The 14141-nt window shown below is 42.6% G+C and overlaps 1 protein-coding gene across 1 annotated transcript in view; it reads right to left on the bottom strand.

Moving 5' to 3' along the window:
• The window catches only part of DNER (delta/notch like EGF repeat containing), a 278177-nt gene extending 270099 nt beyond the window's left edge, over nucleotides 1-8078 (bottom strand). The window contains 1 exon segment of the mRNA XM_030576257.1: nucleotides 7830-8078. Coding sequence (XP_030432117.1) covers nucleotides 7830-8078 — 249 coding nt within the window.
• Nucleotides 8079-14141: the final 6063 nt, after the last annotated feature.

The following is a 14141-nucleotide window of genomic DNA, read 5'->3' as shown; positions in this document are numbered from 1 at the left end:
TTTATAAATAATCAGAAATCATTCCCATATACAAAGAAGTAAGGCAATTTTCTCAGATCAAAGCATATGAAAATGGAAAATTGTGATGAACAAGAACATACGAAATAATTTAGCATCACTATATTCTGCAATTATTCAGTTACCTCAAAACTTTTGGCAAGTTTCTTCAGTATCTTTTGTTACCGAAACGTAAGCCAATGCAACATCTGCAATTTTTCTTTATATCATGCAATTCTTGGAAGCTAAATAATTTCATGGTGTAATGACCTGCATATGATTCAAAGAAGTGTTTTGAATAGATTTCAATGGGCTATCCGAGTAGCTTGAAACAGAGAGTGAAGGTTTATTAGTTGATAGTATATAAACTGTCAAATTGATCATAACACCCATTTGTACAGCTGAGACATAACATTTGGTCCTTAAATAATTTTAGCCTTCCTTTATAGGAATTGAGAAGAATTCAATTAGATAATTTATTGCAAACATTTGGAACTGCTGAGGTGCCATATGAGAAAGAGGACTGTAATTTTTACAGTAATACCCACAATTCCTCAAGGGACAATACCAACTTAAAAAAAATCCCACTACAGCTACAAGGAATATCTAAGGTTATGATAACTGAAAGAATTGTGTATGTGGGGTGGGGGATAATTTGTTTACTCTGTCCAAGTGCTCCCTATATGCTATACCCTCAACACTGACAAAAATGCAGCAGTTTCACTGCAGGCGGACGTCTCCAACCAGGGCCGGCTCTAGAAATTTCGGCGCCCCAAGTACGGCGGCATGCCGCGAGGGGGTGCTCTGCCACTCGCCAGTCCTGTGGCTCCTGTGGACCTCCTGCAGGTGTTTCTGCGGAGGGTTCGATGGTCCCGCGCTTTGGTGGAGCTGCCGCAGGCATGTCTGCGGGAGGTCCACTGGAGCTGCAGGACCAGTGGACCGTCTGCAGAAATGCCTGCAGCAGCTCCACCAGAGCCGCCTGCCACCCTTCCAGCAACCAGAAGAGCGCCCCCACGGTGTGCCGCCCCAAGCACGCGCTTGGCGCGCTGTGGCCTGGAGCCAGCCCTGTCTCCAACTCTGTAACAGAAGAGCAGAATTTGCTCCTAAAGAATTATAAAACAAGTTTTCAAATAACCTTGTTAATTTTACACATAACAATACCACCCATATCCATGCCTTGTGAAATATATTTGGCAAGTCTAATAAAAAACTAAACCACTATGAAATTGTCAAAATTAGCATGATGGCAAAGTCAATATAACAGTGTTGTGAAACTTGAACCTAGAGTTCAGTGGTCTGTCCCCAATAGTATTCAAACCATCCAGCCATCAACTGGGTAACACATGGGCTGAAACACTATCCAACAGTTTGGGAGAGCTAGGCTGTTTAATAATTGCACAGCATTAGTAGTCGATGGTTTTTGAAATAGCATAAAAGAAAGTGACACACTTAAAACACCACCTGGAAATGGTCTAAAAAGGTTCTCCGCCAAAGAAACAAAAAGGAGAGAAAAGGACCAATGAACATCACATCCAGGAACAAAACACCACAAAAATTGATGTTAATACTTATGGCCTAGAATTTTGAAAGAGCATATGAGTTAATAGTGCTATTGTTCACCAGGAAACTGGTACAGGAGCTCAGGAACCTATGCTACGCTGGAGAATGCACGGAGAGCCAACAGTCAGTCTTACAACAAAACTGAAGATGTAATCTAATTGTACAGTCTACTCTTATCTGCATAGATAAAAAACAACAGATGGAGTAGCCATATGAATGCAACATGAATACCTTCAGTAACTGACTAGATATCTAAGAAAATACCATCAAACAATTAAAAAATTGGGAACGGCCAAAAAAATTTTTTTTTAATATTATGATGTGTCCATTGTGAGCACAGGCCTAAAACAATTCCTTGAAGACTTTTTATCGGGGATGTCACCTCCTAGCAGGAGCAAGAGAGACACCAGAGAAGGAATGGAATATATTAGGGCACTGATGTGAAGGTAAAGTAAATCTTAAATCTTCTACCAGAACAGACTGAAGGATATTGAAACATTCAGAGCTGTGTAGCGCAGACAGTAAATAAAACGTATTTATATAGTGGCATTAGTATGACCATAGGCAGAGGATGGCTAGGGATAGTCTATCTCTTGACATGTCATTTTCTAAGCCACCCCACCACCCACATACATGGCGAGCTCAGCAGACAAAGCCCCATGTCCAGGGGCACAAGGGCCAGGAAGGGAATAGGACGTTGCAGAGGAAGGTCTCACCTATGCACTGGGTTCCCTGCAGACAGAAAAGGATTCCTCATCCCAGCACAGCGCACTGGCTCCTGAGCAGCACTCCCTGGGAAAGCTGAAAAGTTCTGGTTGTGAGAGGCTCTGTCTGACAAGGAGGCTTCGAAGCTGCATCTGGAGCAGGTCACAAGGAAAGAGGAGCTGTGGCATCTGGAGAGCCACAGCAGATGAGCTGTAGGGACATGTGCAAGTGGAGATACTGGGGGGGTTCTCACAGGAGAAGAGGGTGGCACTGGTGCAGAACAGAGAGTAAAGTTTGTTAGAAAGGAATATAACAATCTACAAATGTTTGAAGAGCATTACTGTCAAGAGGAGATAGGAATTATTTAATGTGGTACATAGAGGTAAGAACTAACAGGAAGGAATTAAGAAAAAAAATTAGGCTGAAATGTCAGGAAAACTCAAGCAAGATGTATTAGCATATGAGAGAGTCTCCCAAAGGAAGAGATGGAAACCACATTACTTAGGATTTATAAAACCAGACAAATCTTAAGGAAATATTCTAGAAGTAAAAATCCCATAGTGACAAAGGGATTGAAAGGATGACTTGCTGGGACATTTCTATTCCAAACTTCAAAGCTTCTATGAATTTTTAATCAAATGGAAAGAATCTATTGTCTCAGGATACTTTAAAGGTAATTTTTTTTTTTTTAAAGAATCTTGTCTTTGGTTAAGATATCTTTTTGCAATAAAACCATTTTTAAGAGTAGAGTTAAAGAGATGATATCTTTTCTTTTACATCTTAAATCTTTCAATAGCATCTCCAACTCAAACTCAGGATATATATTTCTTTATATTTCATTTCATATAAATAAATTGTTCACAGAGTCACAATTAAGTTGATTTTAGAAAACTTTTGCTGCTGCAGATACAGAAAGCTATCCAGCAGGGGGAGCACAAGAAACTATCCCCTGAATTGCTAGCATATCTACTGCAAAAAACACTTATATACTCATGGTAGGCTCCCAAATCACTTAAAAAATTAAAACTAACATAACCCACATGAGATATCTCCATTTTAGATATGGGTTAACTAAGGCAAAGATAAGTGAAGTGACTTGTCTAAAACTGAATACAGAGTAGTAGCAAACCAATGACCAGAACTCAAATGCTGATAGCTAGTTCTGAGCACGACCCAAAGGACAATGCTTGTTCTCTGGCTTTGATTATATTATTGAAGAGGTCTACGAAATATAGATACAGAATACAACAAAACTATATTGCCAGAAACAAAAGAGAGGGGTTGTGTGACAACTGGGGAGAAAGGAAAATAGTTATTTTTCCAGCAAAAGGCAAAAAATAAAAATGATTAAAGTACCTGACAGTATCTCTTTAAAAGTAATAATAAATAATAATAATAAGTAGTAATAGTAATAGTTTCTACAGAAGATAAAATATGTCAGTGAAATTGTCACAGGACTTTGATAAAAGTGATTAATGTAAGAAAACTGAATCTGATAGGTTCATTTTATCATGTTCTTCACAATACACAAAAGCAAAGAATTAACTAGTTGAGAAAGATATATGCTTAAGCAATTGTACAAATACCTTTTCTCCTGTGCACGTTATCACTCCTTCATTAGTGCAATGTAATGAAAACCACACATATCCTTGAATGTGCAATCTGAAAATATTACATAATAAGCAAAACTAGACGTTTTCTAGATAGCATATGTCAAATGTACCCATAAGTAATTTTGATGTATGCACAAACAGATATGATTTTTTTCTTCCTCTCAATAGAAAACAGTTACCACAGCAACCACCATATCTTATGGAAAAATGGTTCCTCAATGCAAAACAAAAAACACACAAGTGAAAGATTGTACTTGGTGATAAAAAAAGCTGCGGATTTCAAAAATATCTTAAGAGCATCTGATGGGCCAATTTACTACTTTGTCACTTTCTTTACACCAAGAGCACTGTGAAGTGCATAAAAAATGGATCCAGCTAATATATTACTGAGGAAGTTCTGGATAATTTCCAGCTGTGACTATGTTATCAGTCCTTTTACAACACGTGCAGAGAAGAGTGCTGGCATGTCCTCTTCTGACTCCCAATTCTATTCCTCCTTACATCAAAGTAATGTAGAATCAGATGGACTGTTTACTTAATCTTTTTATTACAGAATGTAGTGTGTGTGTCAACACAGGGCTATGTTTTAATTTGTTTTCAGAGAACAAACACTGATAAGATATTATTCCATTTCTATGACAAATAGCAGCAGTACAAATTTACCATCTTCAGATTACTAGTGGCTAATTATTTCAACATAGCTGGATTCCTTACTTGTATTTGTTTTCCCTCTTAATATTTCCTTCTTCCCATTTTAATAGTTTAATAACATCCTCAGCAATAAGTTGAGAAGCCTCTGAGACTGCAGCTTTAAATTTGAAACAATCTGCCTGATTTAGCATTCAGTTTTCTCATATCCCTTTTTGGAATTAAAATTCCTTGTGTTTTAGAATCCTTTTGAGTCTGAAAAGTTCATCAACAGAGTACATATATTGTTTTCACCTGTGAGGGTTTCTTTTAAACTGCTAAAAAGAAAGGCATCTGAACTATTGACCATTCCTGTAATTCATATGTATTCATTACCCTCATTTTATCGAAGTAGGAAACCTTCTTGTATGCAGCCACCTACAATATTTTACTAATTTCTCTTTCGGCAGACAATTTGTCCTCTCTTTCATTACAACTATAGTTTGTTTTTTTTAAATCACTTTTCAGAATAAACTAAAATGTTTATGCTTCATCTCCAGTCCTGATAGACAGGTATGAATTTCTTTTATTTTTTGTTTAGAAAGTTTCTCTTGTGAAAATATAGTTCCATGGGTTAAAATAAAAGTCAATGATTATTTCAAATAAACATTTTATAAGCAATACTCCCAGAATTAGCCCTTTCATATTGTTTAATAAAAAGTATGCTTGTGAATTCATTATCTATTTTCTCAGGTTACAAAGAAATGTATTCCTCTCCTCTACCAAAACCCCAGATATACCTCCAGCAGGTTATGACACCAGTAAGCGTTACAATTTACCAAAACATTTAAGAGAGCCATTTATCCTTCAGTCATGGATTTCGGACACTAAAATGTAACAGCAATAGGCAGCAGCACAAATGCAACTTTGTCTCTTCTAGAGCAGAAAACACAATAAATGCAAGCGCAAGTAGTCAAATTCTTACCAACAAGACTGCTAACATTTGCCAGAGGGGGGATTCCATTTAATCTACTTTAATCTCTGATTTTGCAGCACCTCATTAAACGGTAATATTTTGACTTTCATTGTTAAAAAGAAGCAAGTGAGACATTTCAGGGCAAGCACAGAAGTATTTCTTTCTAAAATGCCTGCAGTTCACTGTCACTTTCAATATCGTCCATACAATACTCATTACTGAACCCTACACATGGATATTCATAGCTTATTAAGAAAGAAATCTGTTCTCTCCACCCACACAGGAAAACTACAGCTTTGATATTTTGTGATCTAATAAACACATATATAAACAACAAAACAAAATCAGGCTAGTTCTATTAAGGAGTGTGTTGTCAAGAAAATAAAAAAAAATTAAACATTAGTTTACTTGAATCAGTTTACCTCTGTGCCAAATCCTGTAAACCAGGAATTGTTGCCAAAGAAATGTGAATCAATCTGGGTTTTATTATAGTTGTTGTCACTGGAAGTATATCACTATCATTTAAACCCCCACAAAACAAACCCTTTTCTTTACCTATAAGGGAAAGAGGCTGTGGGATATATTGAGAGATTTAATCTATATTTTAGATTAATGTGGTATCAAAGTCATTTACTAATTAGAGAAAAAATGCAAGGATTATGAACAAAACCTCTTCATATGGTGATCAGCATTCACTTGGGTCTTCATAGACCAAGTAATACAATATTTTAACAAAAAACTGCATCAAATCAGCATATGACCAAGCAGGCCAGAGAGATGTTATTCATATTTCCTATTATCCATAGTTTTTTTTATTCTAGATGTACCAGATAACATTTTGCTACACTTACACTGACATTTTGATCTTTCTGTAGAATTTAATAAGGTGAAACCAAGTGGCACACACAATGTGATAGGAAATGCATGCACTAGAAACAAATAGCCATCATAAACCTATTTAATTAGTCATTTGTATATTCAGTACAATTTTGCTACCCATTTTCCAAAAAAAAAAAAATTCCATCATTTTGATCTTAAAATAATTAAAATATAAAATGCCACCAGCGTGCAAAAAGAAAACTGAGGAAAAAGAAAAGGGATCCATGCTAAAACATTCTGACTAATCCTGGAAAGCTGCCTAATTTCCTGAGATCAGACTTGTTTTCATTCACCTTTTAATAATTTAACCCACCAAGTTTGGATTTTTTTTTATGCAGGTAGGGTTAAAAGCATTGTGCAGGTTTGATATGTCAGTCTTACAAGCCTAGGAACTAAACCCCAACACTTGCCCAAGAACAGTCAGGCTACGTCTTCACCACCCGCCGTATCGGCGGGTAGCAATCAATTGATTGCTCGGGGATCGATATATCGCGTCTCATCTAGACACGATATATCGATCCCCGAACATGCTTATATCGATTCCGGAACTCCATCAACCCGAATGGAGTTGCAGAGTCGACATGGGGAGCCGCTGACATCGATCCCGCGCCATGAGGACGGTGAGTAATTCGATCTTAGATACTTCGACTTCACGTAGCTGAAGTTGCATATCTGAGATCGATTTTCCACTGTAGTGTAGACCAGCCCTCAAGCTCAGTTACTCTGAGTAATAGCATCCACCTTAAATATTTAATGGATTAAAATGAAAAAAAAAAGGACTAACCTCCGCAAATAGTTTTTTGCGAGAGATAGAAACTGCACCTTAGGTTCTGCCCCTGACCGTCCGCTATTACCACACCTAAGAATCTGGACACTTCGCTAAGGAAAGAAGGGCAAACATTATAACCAGCAGGCTCATACACACATCCAAGGAGATATCTGGGTGCATGTATGTGTCAGGTACATGTAAGAGAAAAGAAGGCAGCTATACAGACAGGCGCATAATGCAGAGCTGTAGAATACGTAGATGGATTGAGACAATTCCAGCCACTGTGCAGAGGACAGTACACAGCCTATCACAGACAATATATTACTGCTGCACTAATAGATGAATACTGCAAAGACACCGATGTCCGTTAGTGATACAGAGCTGCAGCCAGACATACAAACAGCTGGGTAGCGGGAGGGACCGATAACCTAAAGAGGACGAATGAATGAGCCGACAGACGCACCGAGCCAGACCCCGGAGACGGAGAGAGACGGGACAGAGCCAGCCTCCCAGACACAGAGTCCCGGTGGGCAGAGCGAGGCAGACAGACCGACGGGCAGCCGGGGGCAGCCACAAGGGCGCGAGAAGAGCAGAGAGGGACACACCCCAGGGCACGGCCCGGGGGCCGGGCAGGGGCGCACCCAGGCGCGGTTGGCGGCGGGGCACGGGCAGGCAGCTCCCCGCACAGCCCCAGCCCCCTTACCTGGCAGTGGGTGCCGGTGACCCCGGTGGGGCAGGCGCAGCTGTAGGCAGGCTGGGGCTGGGGCAGGCGGCGGGGGGCGGCGGGGCCCCGGGCCGGCGCCGGGGAGCAGGTGCCGTTGTTCCAGCAGGGCTGGCTGAGGCAGGGGTCCCCCGCGGGGTCGGGGGACGCGGCGCTGAGCGGCCCGGCGAGGCAGGCGCGGCGCTGGGCCAGGCTGAGCAGCAGCAGCAGGAGCGGGGCGGCGCGGGACATGGCGCTGCAGCGGCGGCCGGGGCTCGGGGCCGCTGTACGGCGGCGGCAGAGGACACGGAGGCTGCAGCTACGCGGCGCTTCTCAGCTGCTCGGCGGCGCCGCTTCCCCGAGCAACGGGCGGGCGGGGACTAGGGCGGGGAGGGGCCGGGCTGCCGGGATCTTTCCCGCCCAGTGCCCGACAGAGGGCGCCCGGCCGCGGCTGGGAGGGACCCCGGGGCACCTGCCGCAGGCAGACCAGCCTGGAAACACGCCCCTGGTCACGGGTTAGGGCTGGTGGGAGCAGCGCCTGACCCCCAGTGTAGCGAAGGGGCAGAGCTGGCTGGAGAGCGGAGGAGGCAGTGGGGGTGGCGGGGTTGGGGTAGATGATGGAGCCGGTGTAACATCAGTTTGAGCAACCCTCCCGTTTTGCAACTAGCTTCAGTTTCTGCCACATAAGAAAACCATCTGTGCTCCTGCTCAGGAATTGCTGCCGCCTGGTCCATGAGGTCGCAAATCGGGAGGGATGGATTTGGTTGTCGAAAACACTCATGATCTGCTTCCTCCCCTGGTCCATGGGCTTGCAAATCGGGAGGGATGGACTTTGTGGTCGAAAACACTCAGGATCTGCTTCCTCCACTGGTCCATGGGGTTGCAAATCAGGAGGGATGGAGTTTGTGGTCGAAAACACTCAGGATCCGCTTCCTCCACTGGTCCATGGGGTTGCAAATCAGGAGGGATGGATTTTGTGGTCGAAAACACAACCTGCCTTTTGTCCGTGCACAGGTCGCGGCGGGGTTTGGGGTGCAGAAGGGAGGGGGCTCTGGGCTGGCACTGAGGGGTCTAGCGGGCAGGAGGGGGAACAGGGCTGGGGCAGGGGTGAGGGAAGGGGTGCAGGTTTGGGCTGGGGATGAGAGATTTGGGGTTGCAGGAGGGGGCTCTGGGCTGGGATTGAGGGGTTTGGAGAGCAGGAGGCGGATCAGGGCAGGGGCAGAGGGTTGGGGCATGGGGAGAGGCTCAGGGGGTGCAGGCTCTGAGCAGCACTTACCTCAAGTGGCTCCTGGAAGCAGTGGCACGTCCCTTCTCTGCCTCCTATATGGAGGCGCAGCCAGGCGGCTCTGCATGCTGCCCCATCCGCAGGCACCACCCCTGCAGCTCCTATTGGACCACATAGGAGTCAGAGCAGGGTCATGCTGTGGCTTCCAGGAGATGTGTGGTGCGGCCCCTGACCCAGTGCCCCAGCCAGAGTGCCAGAGCGGGGCCGAGCCCCGTGGTGCAGCCCAGACCCAAGCGCCCCAGCCAGAGCTGGGCAAAGTCGAGTGGTGCGGCTCGCGGGCTGGCTTAGAACAACTTGTGGGCCAGATCTGGCCCACAAGCTGTCGTTTGTCCACCCCTGCAGTAGAGGCTCATGCGCTAAGCTCCAACGGTCCCAGTTTCAGCCTGCCTGCGGGGTCTGTCGGAGTTACAGCTGCACAAGCGGAGACACCCAGAGGCAAATAGAAGTTGAACTATATAATGAGCAAACTATTTTAAAATACATGAGTATCATGAATAAAATGCGTAAGTGACATTTATAGTATTTCACTACCCTGAGTTTGAGACAAATATAAGAAATTAACAGATGCCAGGCTTTCAGTATGTTATCAGTAATACCCACACCCCCAGACGATATTAGGGCTCAGCTGGGCTAAGTTTTATACAAACACATGGGATTGTCCTTACTCAAGAGAGTTTACACTTTCAATTTTATTTATTATGTAAAAATATTAAGTTATTTAGTTTTAGAATGCTATATTAGGATCAAGCTATAAGCAGATTAAATGTGTCATGTGCATTTTTGGGTTGTCCTTTGGCTATCTACTCTTTATAAAATCCCAAAGAAACTGCAGTAGTAGTAGAAGATTCTCTTTTTCCTTTACTGAGGTAAACTGCAGTAGGTTAAAAAAATTGGTCTATGTTTTGCTAATCTTTTCTGCAGATTTCTGTTGCCCCTGGCTAGAACTAAGCTGCATGTTCTGTAGATGGCGTAACAGAACATGAAGGTAATCCATGCTATTGTACATTTTCTCCTACACAGAGGCATTTAACCTGTAATAACTAATGACTTCCCCTAAGATCTCTGTCACACCTTTACAAGAACCTGGTAATACTGCTGACAGCAATCCGTGATACTTTTCAGAAACTTGTTCTAAGACAAGGCCAGATATTTGGCACTTCTCCTACAAATGATGACTGAAACCAGTATCATGGCCTGAAATAATTGAAAATGCTTCTTGAATTGAAATGAACTACTGAAAACTCATCTGGACTATTTGCAGCCTAGACACAGTACTGGATTCATACCTTGAAGCAAAAATGAACTGCCATTGCTTTTCTATAACCTCATGACTTTATTTTTTCCTATCTTGTATCCACTGCATTTTAATGTTGTATTTTCTGTGCCATACTAACTCCCTCTGCTGGTCCCATTCTTACTATTTTCCCATTTTCCAGTTTCACCAATTCTTTTTAATTGCTTTTGTCTGGTGCCCCGATTCCCAGCTGTGTAACAAATCATGCTTCTGATTCTAAGTACAATTTTTTTTTATCTGTGCATGTGTGCACACACTCTCATTCTCCCCTGACTTTCTCCTGAAATCAGTGTTTTCAGATGCTCCCTGTAGTTCTCTGCTCTACCCTATTTCCACTGTAAAATATTTGGGAAAGACATGAGTGGAAGAAGAAGTAGGCCTTACTTCAACTTTCCATATTCGTGATGGATAGTAGCGAACCCAAATGCTACCAGCAGGCAAAGGTAAACTACTTCAATCAGGTTATCTCCTGTATGGTTCAAAACCACACATACTTCCTATAGAATCTTTTACAATAATATATGTATGCTTGAATTAAGGTTTTTCTCTGTTACTTTATCTCCGTTCAGGGATCAGAATGGTAGCAAGGAGGCCCTGAGACAGAGATCGGCAACCTTTGGCACACTGCCCGCTAGGATAAGTACCCTGGCGGGCCGGGCTGGTTTGTTTACCTGCCGCGTCTGTAGGTTTGGCCAATGGCGGTTCCCATTGGCCGCAGTTTGCCGCTCCAGGACAATGGGGTGTCGGGAAGTGGTGGCCTGCACATCCCTCAGCCCACACTACTTCCCGACGCCCCCATTGGCCTGGGACAGCAAACCGCGGCCGGTGGGAGCCGTGATCGGCTGAACCTGCGAATATGGCAGATAAACAAACCAGCCTGGCCCGCCAGGGGGCTTACCCTGGTGAGCCATGTGCCAAAGGTTGCCAATCTCTGTCTCAGGGCCTCCTTGCTACCATTGCTTCTCTAAGGTTATGTGTTCATGACCTCTGCATTGCCTGCCAAGGTTTATTCATCAGAACCCTGGGAATGATGGAACATAGGGATTGCTGTACCACATCACATCAATGGTCCAACTAGTCCAGTAACCTGCCTTTTCAGTGACCAGTACCAAATGCCTCAGCTGGAGAAAGAAGAAATTCCGTAGAGAGTACTCATGCAATGTCGAGTTTCTAGAGGAAGTTTCTCTCTAACCTCTGGTATATGCCCTGAAGCATGAGGATTTATATCCTTTATTAAAATGTTTTAACCTAATATAACTATGGATGTTCTCATTTATATAATTGTCTAATTATTTTTAAAGTGTATATTATTGAGGGCAAGAGTTCATTGTAGCAATACATTCTAAAGGCTAATTATGCACTTTATGAAAACATTCTTTTGTAATTTCAAATTTATTGCCTTTAAATTTTATTGAATGATCTCTTACTTTTCCATTATGAGAAAGGGTAAGTGGAATCACCTGATTTACCCTATCTTTATTACTTGGCAATGTTCTATCATGGCCCCTCTTATCTAGCTCTTCTCCAAATTAAATATTTCCTCTCTTTTCAATCTCTCTTCATATGGAAATTTTTCCATGTTGCTAATTCATTTTTGTTGCCCATCTCTGGACTCCTTGTATTTCTGCTAAAACTTTTAAGCAGAATGACCAGAAGTTAATACCGTCTTCCAGGAGAGGATGTAACTACTGATTTATGAAATGGCATTGTGACTCCTTTTTTGGCTGCAGCTGAGCATTGAGAAAACATTTTCACTCAGTAGTCCACACTGTCACAAAGGTAGCTCTGCTTACAATTGATTTAGAGGGATAGATCTTTTGCTGTTATAAATTGTCATAGGCCCCTCAACTTACAACTGAGTACTGCCCCACATGTGTAAGTAATTTATTCCTTTCAGTGTGCATTACCTTATAAGTAGCAGCACTGAATTTCATCTGCCATTATGCTCCCATTCACCCAGCTTTGATAGGGCCTTCTGAATTTACTTGAAGTCATCTTTAGTCTTGAATAACCAAATAACTGTGTCATCTGCACGCTTTTCCGCTTTTCATAAATTAGCTATAAATACAGTAAACATTAAATCATAATTTTGGGGAGTGCCCTAGTGTTAACTTATTGCTATGCTCAAACTGACTCTTTGTTCCTACTCTTTGTCTTCTGTATTTTAGTCTGTTTCTAATCTATGACAGTAGTTTAATTCATATCCTATGAATAGGTCCCTACCAAATTCACCATCCATGTTGGTCAATTTTATGGTTATAGGATTTGTTATATCGTAAATTTCATGATTTCAGCTATTTAAATCTGAAATGTCATTGTGTTGTAATTGTAGGGGTCCTAAACCAAAAAGGAGTTGTGGGGGAGGTCACAAGGTTATTGTGGGGGCGGGGGGTTGCCATACCGCTACTGTTACTTCTGCACTGCTTCTGGCAGCAGCCCTGCCTTCAGGACTCGGCAGCTGGAGAGTGGTGGCTGCTGGCCAGGAGCCCAGCTCTGAAGGCAGAGCCACTGCCAGTAGCAGCACAGAAGTAAGGATGGCATGGTATGGTATTGCCACCCTTACTTCTGTGCTGCTGCCTGCAGAGCTGGCCCTCAGTCAGCACCACCACTATCCAGCCACCCAGCTCTGAAGGCAGCAGTGCAGAAGGAAGGGTGTCAATGGCATGGTACTTCTGCACTGCTGCTGGCAGTGCATTGCCTTAAGAGCTGGATGCCCAGGACAACAGCCACCTCTCCCTAGCCACCCAGCTCTGAAGGAAGTACAGAAGTAAATGTGGCAATAACATGATCCCCTAAAATAACCTTGTGGAACACCCCCCAACTCCCTTTTGGGTCAGGACCCATAATATAAGAAACACTGGTCTCCCCTGTGAAATCTGTGTAGTATGGGTGAAAAGCGCACAAAAGACCAGATTTCACAGTGGGAGACCAGATTTTATGGTCTGTGACATGTTTTTCATAGCCATGAATTTGATAGGGACCTACCTATGAATACTTATTTTCTTTAATATACTCTTGTAAGACAGTTTCTGAAAAGATTTTTTAAAATTCTAAATAAACCAAACAGTTCACCTTTATTTACTGTTTTAATTACATGCTTAAAGAATTCCAGTAGATTGGAGAGACATTGTGAGGGGGAGGGGTTGTTTGTCTGTATTATACAGAAGTGACACAGGTTTCTTCCTCTCACACCAGTTTTTCTGGTATTGAGTATTGCCCCCACATCTGTATTTCCAGAATCATCCCAGTGCGTTTTCAGCATCTGTGTCCAATGTTTTCCCCTCAGTATAGCAAATGACTTTAAGGAGACTATGTTTTTTATAGCAGCTCACTCACTTCATTCTTATATCTCATCAAAATTCTTGGATGAATACTAGCTGTTCCTGCTTTTTAATTTATTAATTTTCTAGTACCTTCTTTTTCCATGAGAATGCTTCATTTTTATAACCAGAATTGAATAGGGCTAGGGTAGGCATGTCTACAACATGCTCTGTTGTGAAAGATGATGCATAGAAGTCATTTAACTTCTTTGCAATGTTCTTGTTCTGCTTAATTATTGCCTTTACTCCTTGCAAGTCCAGCTGACCCACTAGCTTTCTTACAGGCTTCCTGCTTTTGATATACTTAAATCATTTTTTTTCTCCAACTGATTGGCTATCCAGTTATATTATATGGGGACCTCTGTAAATCTTAACATTTTTGTTACCTTACACTATCTTCCTGTTTGTTTTGTCTT

The sequence above is a fragment of the Gopherus evgoodei genome, chromosome 9, assembly GCF_007399415.2.
Source record: "Gopherus evgoodei ecotype Sinaloan lineage chromosome 9, rGopEvg1_v1.p, whole genome shotgun sequence".
In the NCBI taxonomy this organism is placed as follows: domain Eukaryota; kingdom Metazoa; phylum Chordata; order Testudines; family Testudinidae; genus Gopherus; species Gopherus evgoodei.
Note: the sequence above shows the minus strand (reverse complement) of the source record. Positions and strands in the feature narration are given on the sequence as shown.